Here is a 20718-nt window from a genome sequence, read left to right as displayed (position 1 = left end):
TCGGATGCCATCTGCAGCGAGAGATAACTTCTTTGAATGAATACACGCATTGTTCATCACCAGGTGCGCTGTCTGCCAGGTTGTAGCTCCCCGACTTTACAAAAGAATAGCTGAGGCGCAGTCAGGTGAAGAGATTAGCCCATCCGCATGCAAAGGGGAAGCGCTTGAAATGAACGCAGAGACTGCATTTCACCTGTGCAAGCCTTTATCCAATAAATAGCCGTGCATTCACCGACAGGAATTATTCATAAAGATGAAATGGTGGGTAATTAATGCAGCGCAGACAGCTCTACTACCTCACTCAGGGTCTTCGGTAAAGGGAGCTCTTGCTTTCACTGCACGTCTGCATATGTACAGTCCAAACACAGATTTGGCAAAGAACCAAGGGTGTGTTGCTTCTAACCAGCCTGTCTGCATTGGAGAGCACTAGCTAGGGAAAGAGTGGCGCTGGGCCAGTCTGCTGGGTCACCCAATAAACACAAAGAACAAAGAATGAGATGCAGAATGGCAGATACCATCTGTACAGCATCAATTGTAATGCACCCTCGCTACTAATTCCTCAGCCCTCGCTCTTCCCTTCATCCTCATTCTTTAGCCCTCATTCCAGAGATCGCATGTCTCATACATCTTGACTCATTCCTCATCCCTCACATTTTATTGTTCATCCCTCATCTCTAACTTCATGTCCATCATGCTTCATCCATCCATCCTCATAGCTCACTGTTCCTTCACTGCTCTTCTCTCACTACTTGCATCTTATCCTTATTTAGTATCCCACATGCTTCACTCCTTGTAGGAAGCTAGCTCTGTATATACTATACCAAAGTAAGGTATAGTGTGCACAGAGTCCAGTGGATCCCCAGATGTCTTACAGAGGCTAAAGTAGATTATACTAATGCTCTTTTGTGGTAGTGTGGTTGAGCAGTTAGGCTTATCGGAGGTCAGGGTTAAGCATTTGCTGTATACACATACACAGTCAAGAAATGAGGCACACACTCAATGACTAACTCCAGGCCAATGTTTTTTGTATCAAAAATATACTTTACTTTATTTTTAGAAGAGAAAGGATCTTTGTTGCAGATAAGTTCAGTTTCAAGAATGTATCACTTCCAAGTATCAAATGCACCTTGTTTGGAATTCAAAATAAAACAGTTTTCAGGTAAGTAATACTTTTCAATTTCAAAAGTAGACAGGCTGCAATTCCTCATAGAAAGCAATGCAGTCCTGGGGAGGTAAAGTAACAACACAGTTTGCAGGTAAGTACTTGACTTACAATTCCTTCAGGGGTTAAGGTGTCCAGAGGGAAAAGTTTAGGAAGGCATCAAGAGTGCACCACCAGCACCACGGGCCGGCCGGGTACAGAGATCAAAGTTGATGTTGGGTGCCCAGTGGAATCTGGAGACTGGGGGCATTTGGAATGAAACAGCTTGCAGGTAAGTGCCTGCGTCTTCAAGGTACAGACCTTTGGGATTTAGATCAGCCTCATGGGGGCCACAGGTCAGCATTAAACACACACCCTCACCGACACAGGTGCGGCCGGGTGCAGGGTGCACACACAGCGGCTGGCGCCCAATGCTTTTCAATGAGGGAACCCTAGGGGGTCACAAAGATGCTGCAGGCACGGTTCAGAGAGTCAACTGAAGAAAAACAACTGCTGGACAGGTACGTAGAGAGCCCACAGGACTCTCTACTGGACTGGAGTTGCTGGACTGTCTTTTGGGTTCCCCAAGGCCAGGGTGCTGTAGGTGCATGGGTACCTTTAGGCAACGAGAAATCGTCACCGGATCTGGTTGTGGTCAAGGGGTCTTCTGGATTTAGGCTGCAGGTGTCATTGTGTTGGTCAGGAGAAGTCATCCCAGGGTAGACCCGAGGTCAGAATCACCTGAGGATTCTCTCTGGTCCGGTGGGCCTCATGGACATGGGCCTTGCGCGGTGGATGCAGAGTGGGCAGGTCTCACCGATCGGGGCAGTTCTGGAGTTCTTCTTGGATGTTTCTTTGTGGACAGGGCCGCTGTCCTCAGGAGATCTTGGTCTTTGGGTAGACAAGCAGTCCTCTGTGGGTTTGTAGAGGCTGCTGGTCCTACAGGATGAGTCATCTTTTTGCAGCAGGAGGTTTGAAGCTGCAGACCGGCGGGTAGGGCTAGGAGCAAGACAGTTGTCATCTGAAGTCTTCTCTGCTGGTGTTGCTCTTCAGTCCATCTTCTTTTTTCAGGTCACCAGGAATCTGTAGAGCAAGGTTCAGGGGTGCCTTTAAATACTAGATTTAAGGGCGTTACAGGGGTCAGAGGGCAGTAGCTATTTGCTACTCTCTCTGAGGGTGGCTGCACCCTTCTTGTTCCCACTCCCTTTGGGGAGAGGGGCACATTCCTAAGCCCATTGGCAATCCTCCTCTAAAACAAGATGTAGGATTCTGCAGGGAGGGGGTCATCTCAGCTCTGGGCACCGTAGGGGTGGTCCCAGCTGAGGTGGTCACTCCTTGTGCTTACTAATTTTCCCTCCGGACTTGCCGTCAAAAGTGTGGCTCAGTCCGGGGGGAAGGCATCTCCACTAGCTGGAGTGTCTGGAGAAATGTAACAAGAAGCAGAAGCCTTTGAGGCTCTCTGAGAAGTGATGCAGTTCCTGCAGGGGGGAGGTGGGAAGCACCTCTACCCAGAGCAGGCTTGGTCCCTGACCCCAGAGAGCACTAAGGCTTTCACCCCATGGAGTCAGAAACGTATCTGTTTGTGGCAGGCTGGCACAGACCAGTCAGCCTTACACTAGAGGGTTGGGTGAAATACAGGGGGCATCTCTAAGAAGCCCTCTGTGTGCATTTTTAAATCAATCCAACACTGACATCAGTGTGGGTGTATTGTGCTGCAAAGTTTGATACCAAACTTTCCAGCCTTCAGTGAAGCCTTCATGGAGCTGTGGAGTTCGTAATGACAAACTCCCAGCCCATGTACTCAATATGGCCACACTCTACTTACAATTTCTAAGAATGGACTTAGACACTGTATGGCAGTGGTTCCCAATCTGTGCGCCGCGGCTCGCTGGTGCGCCATCAAAACTAGCCAGGGGCGCCGCACACAGTTTGGGAACCACTGAGCTATTTATAGCCCTTGGGCCAGTTCGTACAAAATAAAACTACTCAGTTGTAGCAGCTCTTTTTTAATTTTGTCCTTGAGCGCCCTCTGGTGGTTAAACACAACTAAAGGGATTCTACATTTCACAATATTTAAACAGTTATGTTATAACTACATAAAAATGAGACCTGCCCATTTTACTAGGGTTACCGTCAACCAATATTTTCCCCTTACTAAAAAACCCTATGCATGCTGTAATTAAACAACTGTTACATTTTTATTTTTTACAGTTATATATAGAATTACAATACCTTCATTGGCGTCATCCCAATTCTTTTCAGGGAGAAAAATGGATGTACTCCCTAGGCCAGGCTTACATCCCCCACCCGCCAACAAAAAGTAACATAATGGGGAGCCGCAGCCAGTGGCCAATAGATCAAGGGAGCCGTGGGTCGAAAATGTTTGGGAACCACTGCTGTATGGGAACATTCCTCATGCAGCTATGCCTTCACCTGTGGTATAGTGCACCCTGCCTCAGGGCTGTAAGGCCCGCTAGAGGGGTGACTTACGTATGCCACAGGCAGTGGTTTGTGGGCATGGCACCCAGAGTGGGAAGCCATGTTGATTATACCTTTTTCTCCCCACCAACACACACAGTTTGCAATGGCAGTGTCCATGTGTTTGATTAGGGGTCCCTTAGGGTGGCATAATACATGCTACAGCCCTGGGAGACCCTCCCTGGCCACCGGTCACTTGGTACCACTGGTACATTTTACTAGGGACTCAGCTGTGTGCCAGGGGTGTGCCAATTGTTGAAGCAGTGGGAAACTTTAGGGAATGAACACAAGTGCTGGGGCCTGGTTATTAGGATCCCAGCACACACTTAGGCCCTCATTCCAACCATGGCGGTCTCTGACCGCCAGGGCGGAGGGCAACGGAAGCACCGCCAACAGGCTGGCGGTGCTTCCAGGGCTATTCTGACCGTGGCGGTAAAGCCGCGGTCAGAAAAGGGGATCTGGCGGTTTCCCGCCGGATTACCCCTGGCCCAGAGAATCCTCCATGGCGGAGCTGCTTGCAGCGCCGCCATGGGGATTCCGACCCCCTTCCCGCCAGCCTGTTACTGGCGGTTTTCACCGCCAGAACCAGGATGGCGGGAACGGGTGTCATGGGGCCCTTGGGGGCCCCTGCAATGCCCATGCCACTGGCATGGGCAGTGCAGGGGCCCCCTAACAGGGCCCCATTAGGATTTCCACTGTCTGCTTTGCAGACAGTGAAAATCGCGACGGGTGCTACTGCACCCGTCGCACCCCTGCAACTCCGCCGGCTCCATTCGGAGCCGGCTTCATTGTTGCAGGGTCTTTCCCGCTGGGCCGGCGGGTGCCCTTTTGGCGGTCGCCCGCCAGCCCAGCGGGAAAGTCGAAATGACCCCCGCGGTCTTTCGACGGGGGAACTTTGATGGGCGGCCTCCGCCGCCCGCCAAAGTTGGAATGACCCCCTTAGTCAAGTTAGCATTAGTTATCAGGCAAGAAGTGAGTATGTGGTGAGGGGGTAACCATGCCAAAGGGGCAGTTTTCTACACTCATCTACCCCCATTTTCCATCCCTCATCTCTCATATCTCAATGCACATTTCTCATTCCTCCTTTCTCACCCCTTACTCCTCATTCCTTATTCCTCATTCTATTCAGCATTCTTACATGTTCAGAATTCTAAAAACCTCAATTATTTGAGAAGCACTTTTTTTAAATTAGATGGGATCTACCAAAGTTCATTAATGCTTTAATATCATTATACAAGTCAAAATTTAACCTAGCATGCTTAGCGTTCGGGTCTTCAATGAAAAGCGTATATACATCTGACATCTGGTTGAGCTATGATTTGTTTCGACAGCACTGTACGCAACAAGTCCTAACAGAACACTATAAAAGTGAACTGCACAGATAGCAACATACCATAGACGCCTTATGAGACCAAATGTGACGCATTTGACTTTAGAAAGAAGAAAAGACAAAGTGTGAGCACAAAAAATGAAGGGTGAATGTCAAATCTTGGGAGCAATAAGTTAGAAAGAATAAATATGAGAAAAAGCACAAGGAGGGGGAGGGATAGAAAGAAGCATTAATTCATGAATTCAAAAGAGAGAGCATGTGAGGAGAAGCAAGCCAGAGTGAAAAACATAATCCACTCTCTTATTGCCAACCAATGTAGTTTTTCCAGTGCAAGAGGCATATTAAAGCTGCATTGTACACCTGTGGCCAACCTTCCTACAAAGTTCTGAATCAGTTGAAATTTCCTTATGAGATAAACTGGTAAACCCAGGTAGATGGAATTACAATAATCTAGGTCAGATGACACATGCGTTCAAAATAGAGAATTTTGAGCTGGAATAAATAGATAGAGCACTTATTTGAGTGAATGTAGTTGACATCAACAGGTTTTAGTCACAGTTATACTTGATCTGTAAGAGTGAGTGCAACATCAGTTTTAATACTCAGGCTCTTAACAGTTGGCATCAATGATAGAGAAGGTCATAGGCTATTCGGACATAAGGTAGATGGAAGTGGTGCCATGGGTTTAAGAAGATCCACAATCTCCATTTTGGAACCATTGAGCTTTAAATGTTCAAATTCATCCAACATTGCACTTTCCCTAGACAAAGCCACAGATTACATGCAGCTTTAGAATTCCTTTCTCTGGAGGTAACTATCGCCTATGTGTCATTTGCATATAAGAAGAAAAAAACATTTGAGGATTCACTCAACCATGCCAGAAGAGTGAAGTACAAATTAAAAATCAAAGACAACATCATAGAGCTTGGGAGACCCCTGCCGGTACATTGCCTAAAAAAAAAAAAAAGTCATGGGATGGAAATTTAACTCGAGAAAATCAGCTTGATAAGAAGTTTGTAAACCATTTTAATAATGTATTTTGAATCCTGACATTGTCTAGTGTAGAATTAAGTATAGTGTTGGACCTGGCCCTTTTACAGGGTCATTACCCAGACTTTTTGCTTTTTTGCCTCCTTATTTTTCTGACCTTTGTTGGCTGACGTTTTGACTCTGAGCACTTTTTCACTGCTAACCAGGGATGAAGTGCATGTGCTCTCTCTAACAAATTTGGTATGATTTGATTATACCTAATTGGCATATTTAATTTACCTATAAGTCCCTTGTAAAGTGGTATCCCTATACCCAGGGCTTGTAAATTAAATGCTACTAGTGGGCCTGCAGCGCTGCTTGCTCCACCCACTGAAGTAGCCTGTCAAACCTATCTAAGGCCTGCTAACGCAGAGCCTGTGTGCGCAGTTTTCTGCCACAGGGACATTGGCACCTAATTTTACTTGCCAGGCCCAGAACTCCCCTTTTACTACATGTAAGTCACCCCTAAGGTACGCCCTCGCTAGCCCTTTGGGCAGGGTGCCATGTATGTAGAAGGCAGGACATGTGCCATGTTGCGTGGCCTGTCCTAGTAGTGACAAACAGCCTAACTTGATGTCTCACTGCTGTGAGTGCTGCCCTCTCATAGGATTGCATTGGAAATGCCCTGCCTTAGGTGTAAGGGGTATTGTCTGATTTCTGAGGGGTAGCGTAGGCATGTTTGGTATGGTTGTGACAGTGGTAAGAAATGCTGCTTACTAGTGTAGGTGTATTTTTTATTACTATCACAGAAATGCCACTTCTAGAAAGTGCGCATTTATCTGTGCTTATGACTTTGGTGTTTTGCAGCTTGTCTCCAATCAACGTCTGGGCAGACTGACAGTTGGGGCTTTGTGCATACTTCTCAGACAGCCTGAACACAGGGAGGGTGGAGGTGACACAGAGGTGCATCTACATATTGTAAAGCTTTCCTGGGCTGAGAGAAGGGAGAGGCGGGGCACACCTGCATTTGTAAAGACTGTGCCCTGGCCTCACACAATAGGGTTGTTAACCCCCCACTGATGTTTGGAGCCTGTGCTGAAAGGAGAGAGGGGGCACTCCCAGAACCAGTTGTAACTGGCTGGAACCTCCTCTCCCTACCATTGAAAAACACTGTAAGAACTGACTATAAGTACAGGGGAATTTTCCCCACAATTTGAACATTCTTGGAACTGGAAACTGGACACAGATGAATGGACTCACCAGGAAACCACCTTGGACTGCTGCTATTGTGCTGACTTGTGACCTGCCTGGTCACTAGTGGAACTGCCACCATCTGCACCCCTTGTGCTTGTCTGTAGTTGGGCCCACCAGCCCTGTGCTCCTTGGGCTCCTGATTGCTCCCAGGGGCAGGGCGCTGTGCCCCTGACCCCTGCACCGATTTCTCCAGCATTGCCATAGCGCTTTGGAAAAGCGCTCCTCTCTTGCAATTGCTGGAACTCCTCACCGCCACAGCCCGGGGCTCAAAAACTTATTGCAGCGCTTTGGAAGCGCTTGATTTATTCCCCGGATCACCACCGCAGCCGGGTTCGCCAGTTTCCTCAAGGCGCGGTGACCCCGCTGTGCTCAGTGCCCCCGGGGCACACAAACCTTGGATCCGGAGCAAGCGTGCTCCTCTCGGCACCACCGAGGCTCCTCCCGCTGCTGGGAGCGCCCCCGGGGCACCAGCCGCCTGCGACCCTACCAGGAAGCCTCCCGTCGGCTTGGGAGCAGCTTCCTTGACTCGCGCACCACATCGGGTGCGGGCGACTCTTTCCCTCGGGCCCCCGGAGGGGTCTGAGCTCCATTCCTCCTGTAAGGCAGGACTCGGGGAAGGCGCAGGGAGCGCCCCCCTCCTCCGGTTGCTGCGCCAGGAGCAGGACGCTCCTTTCTTTTTACGGGGGCATTTCTGTTTCGGTCAGAATTAAGAAGGAAGACCTCAACGGAGGTCCTTTGCCACTTTGGCCCCAGCATTATTTAGTGGGCCGCGCCCGGCCCCCACCCCCACGGACAGGGGTACAGAGGCCGAGGCAGACCCCACCCCGAACTGAGGCCCCTGGAGGAGCCCGTTCATGAGGAGAGGGTGCCAGCCACCCCTCTTCCCTCCAAAACCTCACACAGCCCTTGTTGTTGCGCGCCAGAGCACCAGGGGCCCTCTACACCCACCTTTAGGCACTGGAAGTGCCCAAATCAACTAGAAACAGGTACTTTGTAGGAAATCCAGGCTTCAGGAGCCTAATACAGATTATAATGTTTTAGGTTTCCTCCCTGTTTACTGGTAATACATATGTGTACTAATGTTCCTTTTACGGGCATGTCTAGTTAATATGTATTTATATGACTTGTGGTATATTCTCTAATGTTCCTTTTATGGGTGTTTAGGAATTGCTCATGACAAGTGCATATACCTTTTACTATACTTCCTGACTACTGCTTATGTTGCAGAATTCTGAGTACTTACGTGTTCTAATGTGACGACTGCATATTCTTGCAGAGCATTAGTAACTTGTGTAACCCTCTGACAACTGCTAAGGTAGCAGGGTATTACTTACGTGTAATGTTGGTCTAATTATGTTTTGTACAATACAGATTATTTTTACATAACTCAGTGTTGTGTTTACTTTGTGGTGTGTATTTTGCGTCACGTGTGTTGTGTGTTGTGCAAACGCTTTACACATTGCCTCCAGTTTAAGCCTGACTGCTCGTGCCAAGCTACCAAGGGGAAGAGCAGGGGTTATCTTGGACGTGTAACTCCCAAGCCCTGACTAGAGTGGGTAGGTTCTGCCTGGCTGAGGTGCATACCCTAGCCAACCAGAAACCCCATTTCTAACATATAGTATGAGTTGCAGTTGGGCGGTATCATCCCCCAAGCCATACAGTTAGAAAAAGGACACACCTTCTCCCAGCTAAGGCACTTTTGTTTCCTTCCGTGGGACCCATTTACACCCCGTAGGAGGCTGCCAGATGAGTTAGGGGTTGATTTTAAAAAGGCTACTAGACGCTTTTCGCAGACACATGCCAACTTTCTAAAAATGGGATTTTCAAAATAGTAATTTAAAATCCAACTTGACCATCAGATTGAATTTTAAAATCCTGTTAATTTCAGTTCTTGAACCATGGTTCTAGATATTACAAAACTGAAGTTGTGCATTATAAGGTGTTATAAATATAATCAAGTGTTTTTCTATGGGGGAGCCAGCATTGCTACAGTGAAAAACGACTTTGGATATTCTTCACTCCCAAGCCATGTAAAACTTAAGAATTTGGATTCACTGTTATTTAAATACCATACACCCTGTCTTGAAAGCATTTAGTGCCTGCATTTTTGGTGACTTACCCGTATTTGAAAGGAAGGTTTAGGTATGGCAAGAGGTTGGTATCGCCAGATCAAATTTGCAGATTTAAAACTGCATGCTGGGGCTGCAAGGGCAGGCCTGAATACATGGTTTTACTTTGTCACTTTAGTGGTGGCACAATAGGTGCTGCAGCCCACTAGTGACTGTTAAATTACATGCCATCGGTGCACAGACTACAATATACTAGTGACTTACAGGTAAGTTAAATATGACAATTAGGGATTAGCCAATTGTACAGTGCAACAAATTTGAAAACCAGCAGCATCAGTCCACAAATTGGGGGGAAGGGCGGGAAGAGGTGATCCAGCACAAGGAGGTCTTTCATTACAAGAGTTAAGGTAGTTCACTTACAACATGATTATGAAGACAGTGAAATAATTATTTTGGAGTGTAATTATGTGCATATTCATGAGCCAGGTAGACAGCCTATTACAGTGGAATCGTTTATAGCTTTGCTTGCTGCTGAGAAAGCTCAGTGGGTTGATTCTGAGTAAGCTATCCCAATCTGTAATGCAATTTTTGTCCTTCTGGTGCAATGTATTCTATGAATGGCCACCATTCTGTGTGGTATGATGCATCTGTGAAATAAACAGTCTGTGTGAAAATCTGCATGCTGCAATCACAATAGTGCGCCAGCTATAGCACTAGTCTGAAAAGGTTGTGGATAACATAGTGTTAGAAATTGGGTTTTTGGTTGGCAGTCAGGTTGCCCTCTGTCCAAGCAAGAACCCTCACTCTAGTCAGGGTAAGTCACACACAATCCAAAATCAGCCTGTGCTCACTCTCCGGTAGCTTGGCACGAGCAGTCAGGCTTAACTTAGAAGGCAATGTGTAAAGCATTTGTGCAATAAATCATACAACACCATAGCATAGCACCACAAAAATTCACCACACAGTGTTTAGAAAAATATATAATATTTATCTGGGTATCTTCAGGTCAAAACGATCAAAGTTGCAATACAAATTTGTAAAGATATCACTGAAAAGTGATAGAGAGTGTCTTAAGTCTTTAGAAAGTAAACAAAGTCTCTTTCAAACACAAAGTACCTGGTTTCTGGTGGAAAATCTCCTCAGAGGGCCACAGGAGAAGAGGTGCGGGGAAAACTGGTGTGTGCGTCGATTTCTCCTCAGCACACACGGACTTGCGTCATTATTTTCCACGCGGGGAAGTCAGCGTCGTTTTCCGGCGCGAGGACAGTCTCTTTCTGTGGATCGCGGGGATTACCAGATGTCCCGGGTCTGTGCGTGGATTTTCCTGCTTGTTCTCCGGCTGCGCGTCGGTCTGCGGGGCTGTGCGTCGAAATTACGATCTCACGGCAGGCGTCGCGTCGATTTCTCCTCTAGACTTCGATCTGCGGGGCTGCGCGTTGAAATTACGATCTCACGGCAGGCGTCGCGTCGATTTCTCCTCTAGAGGTCGGGCGGCGTTATCCTTGCGAGGCCGTACGTCGGATCTTCGATCGTCCCAAGAGCGTTGCGTCGATCAGCGTCGGAGTGCGGCGTTTTTCTCGCCGCGAAACAAGCTGTGCGTCGAAATTTTCGGCGCACGGAGCGTCCAAGTAAAAGAGAGAAGTCTTTATGGTCCTGAGACTTCAAGGAACAGGAGGCAAGCTCTATCCAAGCCCTTGGAGAGCACTTTCACAGCCAGACAAGAGTTCAGCAAGGCAGCAGGGCAACAGCAAGACAGCAGTCCTTTGTAGAAAGCAGACAGGTGAGTCCTTTGAGCAGCCAGGCAGTTCTTCTTGGCAGGATGTAGTTTCTGGTTCAGGTTTCTTCTCCAGCAAGTGTCTGATGAGGTAGGGCAGAGGCCCTGTTTTATACTAAGTTGTGCCTTTGAAGTGGGGGTGACCAAGCCCCCTTTCAGTTCAATCCTGTCTGCCAGAGTCCCAGTAGGGGGTGTGGCAGTCCTTTGTGTGAGGGCAGGCCCTCCACCCTCCCAGCCCAGGAAGACCCATTCAAAATGCAGATGTATGCAAGTGAGGCTGAGTACCCTATCTTTGGGGTGTGTCTGAGTGAATGCACAAGGAGCTGTCAACTAAACCTAGCCAGACGTGGATTGAAGGGCACAACAAGATTTTAGTGCAAAGAAATGCTCACTTTCTAAAAGTGGCATTTCTAGAATAGTAATATTAAATCCGACTTCACCAGTCAGCAGGATTTTGTATTACCATTCTGGCCATACTAAACATGACCTTCCTGCTCCTTTCAGATCAGCAGCTGAAACTTCAACAGTGTATGAGGGCAGCCCCAATGTTAGCCTATGAAGGGAGCAGGCCTCACAGTAGTGTAAAAACGAATTTAGGAGTTTTACACTACTAGGACACATAACTACCCAGGTACATGTCCTGCCTTTTCCCTACACAGCACCCTGCTCTAGGGGTTACCTAGGGCACACATTAGGGATGACTTATATGTAGTAAAAGGGGAGTTCTAGGCTTGGCAAGTACTTTTAAATGCCAAGTATAAGTGGCAGTGAAACTGCACACACAGGCCTTGCAATGGCAGGCCTGAGACAGGGTTAAGGGGCTACTGAGGTGGGTGGCACAACCAGTGCTGCAGGCCCACTAGTAGCATTTAATCTACCTGCCCTAGGCACATGTAGTGCACTCTACCAGGGACTTACAAGTAAATTAAATAGTCAATCATGGATAAACCAATCAGTAGTACAATTTACCCAGAGAGCATATGCACTTTAGCACTGGTTAGCAGTGGTAAAGTGCCCAGAGGTCACAAGCCAACAACAACAGGTCAGAAAAAATAGGAGGAAGGAGGCAAAAAGTTTGGGGATGTCCCTGTCAAAAAGCCAGGTCCAACATGACCCCCTACCAGCCTAAAGCCAGGGGAGAACAATCACTATCCTGATGTACTTCCCTGTTTGAGGTGACAGAACAAGGACCCAGGCCCACAACAGCAGGGGCATGCTCCAGTTCTTCGCCTTCCTGACTCCAATTGGATCACTCTGTCCATCCTCTCAGGGCCCACTAAGCCAACCCATGGGGAACCTTTCTCCTTACCTGCGGATCCCATCTGTGCAGCACCTAACCTTACTTTGCTCACAGATGTATCCCAGGAGCAGGATAGTACCACCATGACCAACACAGTGGTGTTGCCCACTCTACCCCCGGGGTGTGACACTTGTCCCCTCCCCAGGGATAACTCTGTCCACCCGGACAGCAAGCCACAGTGATTACTGACAGCTGCCAGGGATGAGAGCCAGGCCCCAGGCCTCTCAAAGCTCTCCAACCACTGTGGCTGTGGAGAGTGGGGGGCGGTAGCCTCAGGTGCTGGGCACCCTTTAACCACTCTCCCTTCCACCAGGTCAGCGATGACAGCCTGAACCTGGTCCTCCCCTCTGGGGCTCTGTACCCTCCCTCCTGGAGCGGTACCCCCAGAGTCCAACATGGTCAGGGTGCTTACAGAAGTCGCCCTGTACCATTCCTCCACCAGTGCAGGGCTGTTAACCTGCAACTGGCCCTCCAACCTGGGGCCTGTACCTTCAGGTTGGACTAGGGCCCGGGGTGAGGCTTCCCTCCCCCTGCCCTCCCTTCTGGGGTCCAGCACCCTCCAACTAGGAGTGGCCTCCTCAGAAGACAACATGGTAGGGGCACTGTTATCAGTAGCCCCTCCCTCCAGGTCCGGGGGGACACCCTGAACCTGGTCTTCCAGCCCAGGGTCTGTACCCTCAGACTGGATCACTGCCTGGCAAACCAGGACTTCCTGGGAGGCACACCTACCCCCCACCAGGTCAGAGTTTAACCTCTGCACCTGACCATTCAACTCAGAGTCACCACCCTGAAGTTGAACAATTGCCTGGCACGCCAGGACTTCCTGGAGGGCACACTGACCCTCCACCAGGTCAGAGTTTAACCTCTGAACTTGGCCATTCAACTCAGAGTCACCACCCTGAAGTTGAACAATTGCCTGGCACGCCAGGACTTCCTGGAGGGCACACTGACCCTCCACCAGGTCAGAGTTTAACCTCTGAACCGGGCCATTCAACTCAGAGTCACCACCCTGAAGTTGAACAATTGCCTGGCGCACCAGGACTTTCTGGGAGGCACACCTACCTCCCACCAGGTCAGAGTTTAACCTCTGAGCCCGGTTCCCCAACCCAGAGTCAACACCTTGAGGTTGGACAATTGCCTGGCACAGCAGGACTTCTTGGGAGGCACACCTACCTCACACCAGGTCAGAGTTTAACCTCTGAACCTGGGTATCCAACCCAGGGTCACCACTCTGAGGTTGAACAATTGCCTGGCATGCCAGGACTTTCTGGAGGGCACACTGACCCTCCACCAGGTCAGAGTTTAACCCCTGAACTGGGCCATTCAACTCAGAGTCACCACCCTGAAGTTGAACAATTGCCTGGCGCACCAGGACTTTCTGGGAGGCACACCTACCTCCCACCAGGTCAGAGTTTAACCTCTGAGCCCGGTTCCCCAAACCAGGGTCACCACCCTGAGGTTGGGCAATTGCCTGGCACGCCAGGACTTTCTGGGGGGCACACCTACCCCCCACCAGGTCAGAGTTTAACCTCTGAACCTGGTCATCCAACCCAGGGTCACCACCCTGAGGTTGAACAATTGCCTGGCACGCCAGGACTTTCTGGGGGGCACACCTACCCCCCACCAGGTCAGAGTTTAACCTCTGAACCCGGTTATCCAACCCAGAGTCAGCACTCTGAGGTTGGACCACTGCCTGGTACACCAGGACTTTCTGGGGGGCACACCTACCCCCCAACAGGTCAGAGTTTATCCCCTGAACCTGGTTAGCCAACCCAGAGTCACCACCCTGAGGTTGAACCATTGCCTGGCAGGCCAGGACTTCCAGGGAGGCACACCTACCTCCCACCAGGTCAGAGTTTAACCTCTGAGCCTGGTTCCCCAACCCAGAGTCACCACCCTGAGGTTGGGCAATTGCCTGGCACGCCAGGACTTTCTGGGGGGCACACCTACCCCCCACCAGGTCAGAGTTTAACCTCTGAACCTGGTCATCCAACCCAGAGTCAACACCATGAGGTTGGACAATTGCCTGGCACAGCAGGACTTCTTGGGGGGCACATCTACCTCCCACCAGGTCAGAGTTTAACCTCTGAACCTGGGTATCCAACCCAGAGTCACCACCCTGAGGTTGAATCTTTGCCTGGCATGCCAGGACTTCCTGGGGGGCACTCTCACCCCCCACAAGGGACACACCGTCCCCAAGGGCCACACAAGAGTCTGGTTGGCGCAGGTCTCCCGACCTCTGCCCATCCGGCAGAGTCTGGGTTTCCCCCAAACCAGAAACGGTTTCACCTGGGTCATTCCTGGGGGGCTCTGCTCTCAGAGCTGTCCCCTGACTCTCAAGGTCCTCCACTGGGGTCTGCAACCCCCTCTCAACCCTATGTCTGGACTTCTGCACCCCCTCACTAGGAGGGGTACTGCCAGACACCAGAACTGTTGGGATGCTGGCTACAGTCACCCCCCAAGTTCTTCTGACACTGCGGGGCTTCCCTCAAAAGGTGGCCCTACGGTACAGGCTAGGCTTCCCTCCTGGTGTTCCCTCATGGAACCCTCTAGGACCTGGGACCTACCTGGGACACTACAATCCTTTCCCACCACACTCGGTTGGGAACCACCTAGACCACTCCCTTCAGGAGCACCCCCAAATGCCTCTTCAGACTCTCTGGTACTCACCCAGAAGTCTGCCTCCATTGTAAGTTCCCTGGGGTCAGAGAACTCACACTCCACCTGGTGTTGGCGTAGCTCTGGAAAATAAGGACCAGACATATGCTCTCCAGCAATTACATCACTCTGCCCTTCACGTGTATTAACCACAGTACCCTTCACCCAACCATCCAGTAACTCAACCTTGGAAAAGCACTCTACTTCACCCTCCTGAGACTGGTGAGACAGTATCTGTCTGTCCCTGACACTCAACCCATACTCTTCTGGGATGTCTCTACACTCTATATCCAGGACGTCCACCAGGGGGGAACCCTTTTCTCTGTCACTCTCTGCTAGAGTCAGTAAAGTGTCCCTCCCCCCAGTAGGAATATGACTCCCTGTGCCAGTCCCCCAATCCTTCTCAGGGACCCTGTGCATAACGGGAACTACCTCATACCCTTGAACCGCCTGGGGTGTGTCAACTCCCTTCTTCAAGTTGGGCACCACATCTCTGGGCTTGTGCCCTTCTTCAGCAGTACTAGATGCAAGATTTTTGCTGCCACCATCTGAACTGGACTCAGCCCTTCCGGCCTCCAGTTTCAGCTCTTTACAGCTCAGCTCTTGAGCTGCAATCTTTTCTTCTTCCAGGGCTAAGAGTCTTTTTGCCTCAACCTCTGCAAGATACTCCTCTAATTGTTGCTCCTGTCGCCTTTGACCTCGGAGCCATTCATCTATTTCTGGGTCACTGTCCAACTCGGAGTAGTCTTCCTCCTCATGTGAGAAGTCTTCCTCCTCCTATGCGTAGTCCTTCTCCTCATCTGAGGGGTACTTAGTCATTTGGTTTCTTGCTGCCTCTCTCTCTGCCCATCTTTCCTCCCCCCAGACTATGTAGTGGTGGAGCATCTCCGCCTTAGTAGATCTCCTTGCTACAGGAAGGCCCCATTTTCTGCAAAGCTTCCTTAGGTCAGCCTTAGTGAGGTGGTCAGTACGGACAAAGAATGAGTAGGTACACAATCCCATTTTGATAAGATCTTATCAGCAAAAAACAAAATCCAAAGTCCAAAATATCAATGGTATATCCAGGAGGACATCAGAGAACCAAGAGCCAAAAAAGATGAAAAATCAAGTTGACCTTCAACTGTGGGTAGGTAGTGAAATACTTCGCTACTGTATGTCACTGCACAAACACAAGTCCTATCCTCACCGCTGATCACCAATGTTAGAAATTGGGTTTTTGGTTGGCAGTCAGGTTGCCCTCTGTCCAAGCAAGAACCCTCACTCTAGTCAGGGTAAGTCACACACAATCCAAAATCAGCCTGTGCTCACCCTCCGGTAGCTTGGCACGAGCAGTCAGGCTTAACTTAGAAGGCAATGTGTAAAGCATTTGTGCAATAAATCATACAACACCATAGCATAGCACCACAAACATACACCACACATTGTTTAGAAAAATATATAATATTTATCTGGGTATCTTCAGGTCAAAACGATCAAAGTTGCAATACGAATTTGTAAAGTATCACTGAAAAGTGATAGAGAGTGTCTTAAGTCTTTAGAAAGTAAACAAAGTCTCTTTCAAACACAAAGTACCTGGTTTCTGGTGGAAAATCTCCTCAGAGGGCCACAGGAGAAGAGGTGCGGGGAAAACTGGTGTGTGCGTCGATTTCTCCTCAGCACACACGGACTTGCGTCGTTATTTTCCACACGGGGAAGTCGGCGTCGTTTTCCGGCGCGCGGACAGTCTCTTTCTATGGATCGCGGGGATTACCAGATGACCCGGGTCTGTGCGTGGATTTTCCTGCTTGTTCTCCGGCTGCGCGTCGGTCTGCGGGGCTGTGCGTCGAAATTACGATCTCACGGCAGGCGTCGCGTCGATTTCTCCTCTAGACTTCGATCTGCGGGGCTGCGCTTTGAAATTACGATCTCACGGCAGGCGTCGCGTCGATTTCTCCTCTAGAGGTCGGGCGGCGTTGTCCTTGCGAGGCCGTGCGTCGGATCTTCGATCGTCCCAAGAGCGTTGCGTCGATCAGCGTCGGAGTGCAGCGTTTTTCTCGCCGCGAAACAAGCTGTGCGTCGAAATTTTCGGCACACGGAGCGTCCAAGTAAAAGAGAGAAGTCTTTTTGGTCCTGAGACTTCAAGGAACAGGAGGCAAGCTCTATCCAAGCCCTTGGAGAGCACTTTCACAGCCAGACAAGAGTTCAGCAAGGCAGCAGGGCAACAGCAAGGCAGCAGTCCTTTGTAGAAAGCAGACAGGTGAGTCCTTTGAGCAGCCAGGCAGTTCTTCTTGGCAGAATGTAGTTTCTGGTTCAGGTTTCTTCTCCAGCAAGTGTCTGATGAGGTAGGGCAGAGGCCCTGTTTTATACTAAGTTGTGCCTTTGAAGTGGGGGTGACTTCAAAGAGTCTCTAAGAAATGCACCAAGCCCCCTTTCAGTTCAATCCTGTCTGCCAGAGTCCCAGTAGGGGGTGTGGCAGTCCTTTGTGTGAGGGCAGGCCCTCCACCCTCCCAGCCCAGGAAGACCCATTCAAAATGCAGATGTATGCAAGTGAGGCTGAGTACCCTGTGTTTGGGGTGTGTCTGAGTGAATGCACAAGGAGCTGTCAACTAAACCTAGCCAGACGTGGATTGAAGGGCACAACAAGATTTTAGTGCAAAGAAATGCTCACTTTCTAAAAGTGGCATTTCTAGAATAGTAATATTAAATCCGACTTCACCAGTCAGCAGGATTTTGTATTACCATTCTGGCCATACTAAATATGACCTTCCTGCTCCTTTCAGATCAGCAGCTGCCACTTCAACAGTGTATGAGGGCAGCCCCAATGTTAGCCTATGAAGGGAGCAGGCCTCACAGTAGTGTAAAAACGAATTTAGGAGTTTTACACTACCAGGACACATAACTACCCAGGTACATGTCCTGCCTTTTACCTACACAGCACCCTGCTCTAGGGGTTACCTAGGGCACACATTAGGGATTACTTATATGTAGTAAAAGGGGAGTTCTAGGCTTGGCAAGTACTTTTAAATGCCAAGTCGAAGTGGCAGTGAAACTGCACACACAGGCCTTGCAATGGCAGGCCTGAGACAGGATTAAGGGGCTACTGAGGTGGGTGGCACAACCAGTGCTGCAGGCCCACTAGTAGCATTTAATCTACCTGCCCTAGGCACATGTAGTGCACTCTACCAGGGACTTACAAGTAAATTAAATAGTCAATCATGGATAAACCAATCAGTAGTACAATTTACCCAGAGAGCATATGCACTTTAGCACTGGTTAGCAGTGGTAAAGTGCCCAGAGGTCAAAAGCCAACAACAACAGGTCAGAAAAAATAGGAGGAAGGAGGCAAAAAGTTTGGGGATGTCCCTGTCAAAAAGCCAGGTCCAACACATAGCTTTTCGGAAGACAGCATTAATACAAACCGCAGCTCACACAAACTCTAAATATAAGCTCAGGAGTCCCTTCCTTCTTTCTTGCTTTCTCTCTTTCTCTTTGTATTGATTCTTTCTTGCCTGCTTTCTTTCTTGCTTTCTTGCATTCATTCTCAAAAGCAAGTGACTGGCAGCCAATGCCAAACCGACTGCCCTTTTTTAGGTATGTTTTAGCAAAAACATTTGATTTTACTAAAAATGTGCATATCATAGTTGCTGATAGGTTTTTTCACCCAGACTTCACCCATTAGTCTGTGATTGTGTCAGTCACATTTTTCTTCGATCCACTCCATCATGCATCAAGGGACAAGGTGTCAGTCTACCTGAGCAATTGAATGATTTCGCTATGAGTTATGGCATGCTATTCTTTAACAATGAAGCACATCTGCATACAAAGTAGTTCCCTTCAGTGTCAGGGAGTACTATGGTAATGTTCTCTGTCCCCATTGACAGCACCTCTCCTTCCACATTTTGCTAGCCCATTTCCCAGCATCCCCTTCACATCCCTGCACATCTGGAACACCGTCACTGTGGGGTGCTGACAGTGGTGTGCAAAGGATGTCTTCCTTCACAGCACAAGTATGGACAGGACTTTGTGGTAGTCTGTTTTGCACTCTTCACTGCTTGCTTTATTTTGTGACTTTAATTAGTGTTGTTGTTTGTCAGCTGGCTAGCACAGCCAAGGTTGTTACCTCACCATTCTGAGATGGTCAGTGGAGTTTTGAGTGCTGCATTTTGCTGGCTAGCTTTGGGTCCGACTGCGATATACAGTTTAGAAGAAATGGGGAGTTACACCTATAGGAGTTCAAGAAAATAGATTACAAGTCAAAGATGGATTTTCAGACTGTTCTTTTCCAGTGACGGCCATGTTTGACGCAGAATGGGTGCCACACACTGGATATAATGCCCCATCCACCATCTTACTTTTAATACAAATGCTGCAATATCCAATTTCATGATGCCATATAAGTGGTTCTTTGTGAGGCCCTCGCTATTGACAATAAAAAGAAAACGAAACGCAGTGTAAATTGTTGCTAACCACTGCTTTCATTGCTAATTGACGAGTTTTTTTTTGACTAGTAATGTTAGCAGAACTGAGGGGAATGGATCCGTTATTTCAGCTCGTGCCCGTATCTCTAAATTGTTTCCATTATCTAAGAAGAAATTATTTTTTTTTGGTTTCCACAGATATTGTGAATCGAGATGTGAAAACACTGCTTCGAGTCTTGTACAGCTTGTTCTCCAAATACAAATAAACATTTTAAAAGGAAGATGCTGCTCCTGAGATCACCGTCATCAGTGTTGTGTTTTGTTGTTTTGAGCGGAAGTTCTGTCCTGGTAACGGGCTTGGAGTGCTTCAAATTGTGGAGGATAACACTGTGCTTCACACCTGATGTAAAACCGGTAATTACAGATGTCCACTGTGTACAATTCAGAGGACAGCAGCTGTAAGAGTTGTACAAATCTGAGGGGGTGGGAGGCGTATTTAGCAAACTTTCAGCATCCTAAAACGAAATGAGCACTACACGCCCCAGGATCAAAGACATCTCTAAGACCTCTGGTACTTATCACTGTCGCACCTGCATGGCTGGGCTGTGAAAGACTTGAGGAGGCAGGCATGGCGATTGACCTCATAATTATAGAAATTAAAACTGGATTACAAATAAGGCTTCTAGTTTGTCGTTTTTAATGATTTGTACAGACAAATACAGACAGAGAGCAATGTTTTCCTGTCTTTGTTTATTTTCAAAAGCAGAATAATACTGAAACTGTGCATTTTGGGACTCTTCATGCTGTCTTTCATGAATTCCAGGCAAAAGTTGAGCAGATAGACAGAAAAGGAGTTACACAACATGTTCAGATTTCCGTCAATACAGGCATTTGTTCACATATATTTGTACCATAAAGCTAGTATGCACCTCTGGGTTTAGTATTTTGTTATATGTGGCTGCTTAATTTGCTAATACGCGACAGGCTTCCACGTACAAGTGCACATCTAAGAGTTAAATAAATGTGACAATATACTATTTTACGTCTCCATTTATTTGCAAAACACAGACTAAATATGGATAAATAGCAATAAGATGGTCAAAAAAAAAATATGGCCAAATACAGACGGAAAGGTAAAAAAAATACATACCATAAAACCAGGAGTCCTAATTGTAAAATTCGGTATGTGACTGTAAACTGCGTGCCTTTCTATGAAGATTTACCAGCTCTGTAATTGTTGAGGTGTATTCTGTGCTCTCTGCAACCCCTTTCACAAAATGCTCATTAAGTTATTAAGTTCTGTTAAAGTTTCCAAGCCTTTAATATCACACAAAGATACATTTTAGTA

General features: G+C 48.4%; 1 protein-coding gene across 1 annotated transcript in view; it reads left to right on the top strand.

Annotated features, from left to right (window-relative positions):
* PARVG (parvin gamma) overlaps positions 1-20407 on the top strand; it is a 257991-nt gene extending 237584 nt beyond the window's left edge. Inside the window, exon 13 of the mRNA XM_069228283.1 lies at positions 19569-20407. Coding sequence (XP_069084384.1) covers positions 19569-19636 — 68 coding nt within the window. The 3' untranslated portion in view covers positions 19637-20407. The remainder of the gene's footprint in view (positions 1-19568) is intronic.
* The last annotated feature ends 311 nt before the right edge of the window (positions 20408-20718 follow it).

Source organism: Pleurodeles waltl, chromosome 4_1 (genome assembly GCF_031143425.1).
Source record: "Pleurodeles waltl isolate 20211129_DDA chromosome 4_1, aPleWal1.hap1.20221129, whole genome shotgun sequence".
Classification (NCBI taxonomy): Eukaryota; Metazoa; Chordata; class Amphibia; order Caudata; family Salamandridae; genus Pleurodeles; species Pleurodeles waltl.
This window is presented reverse-complemented; position numbering and strand designations above follow the sequence as displayed.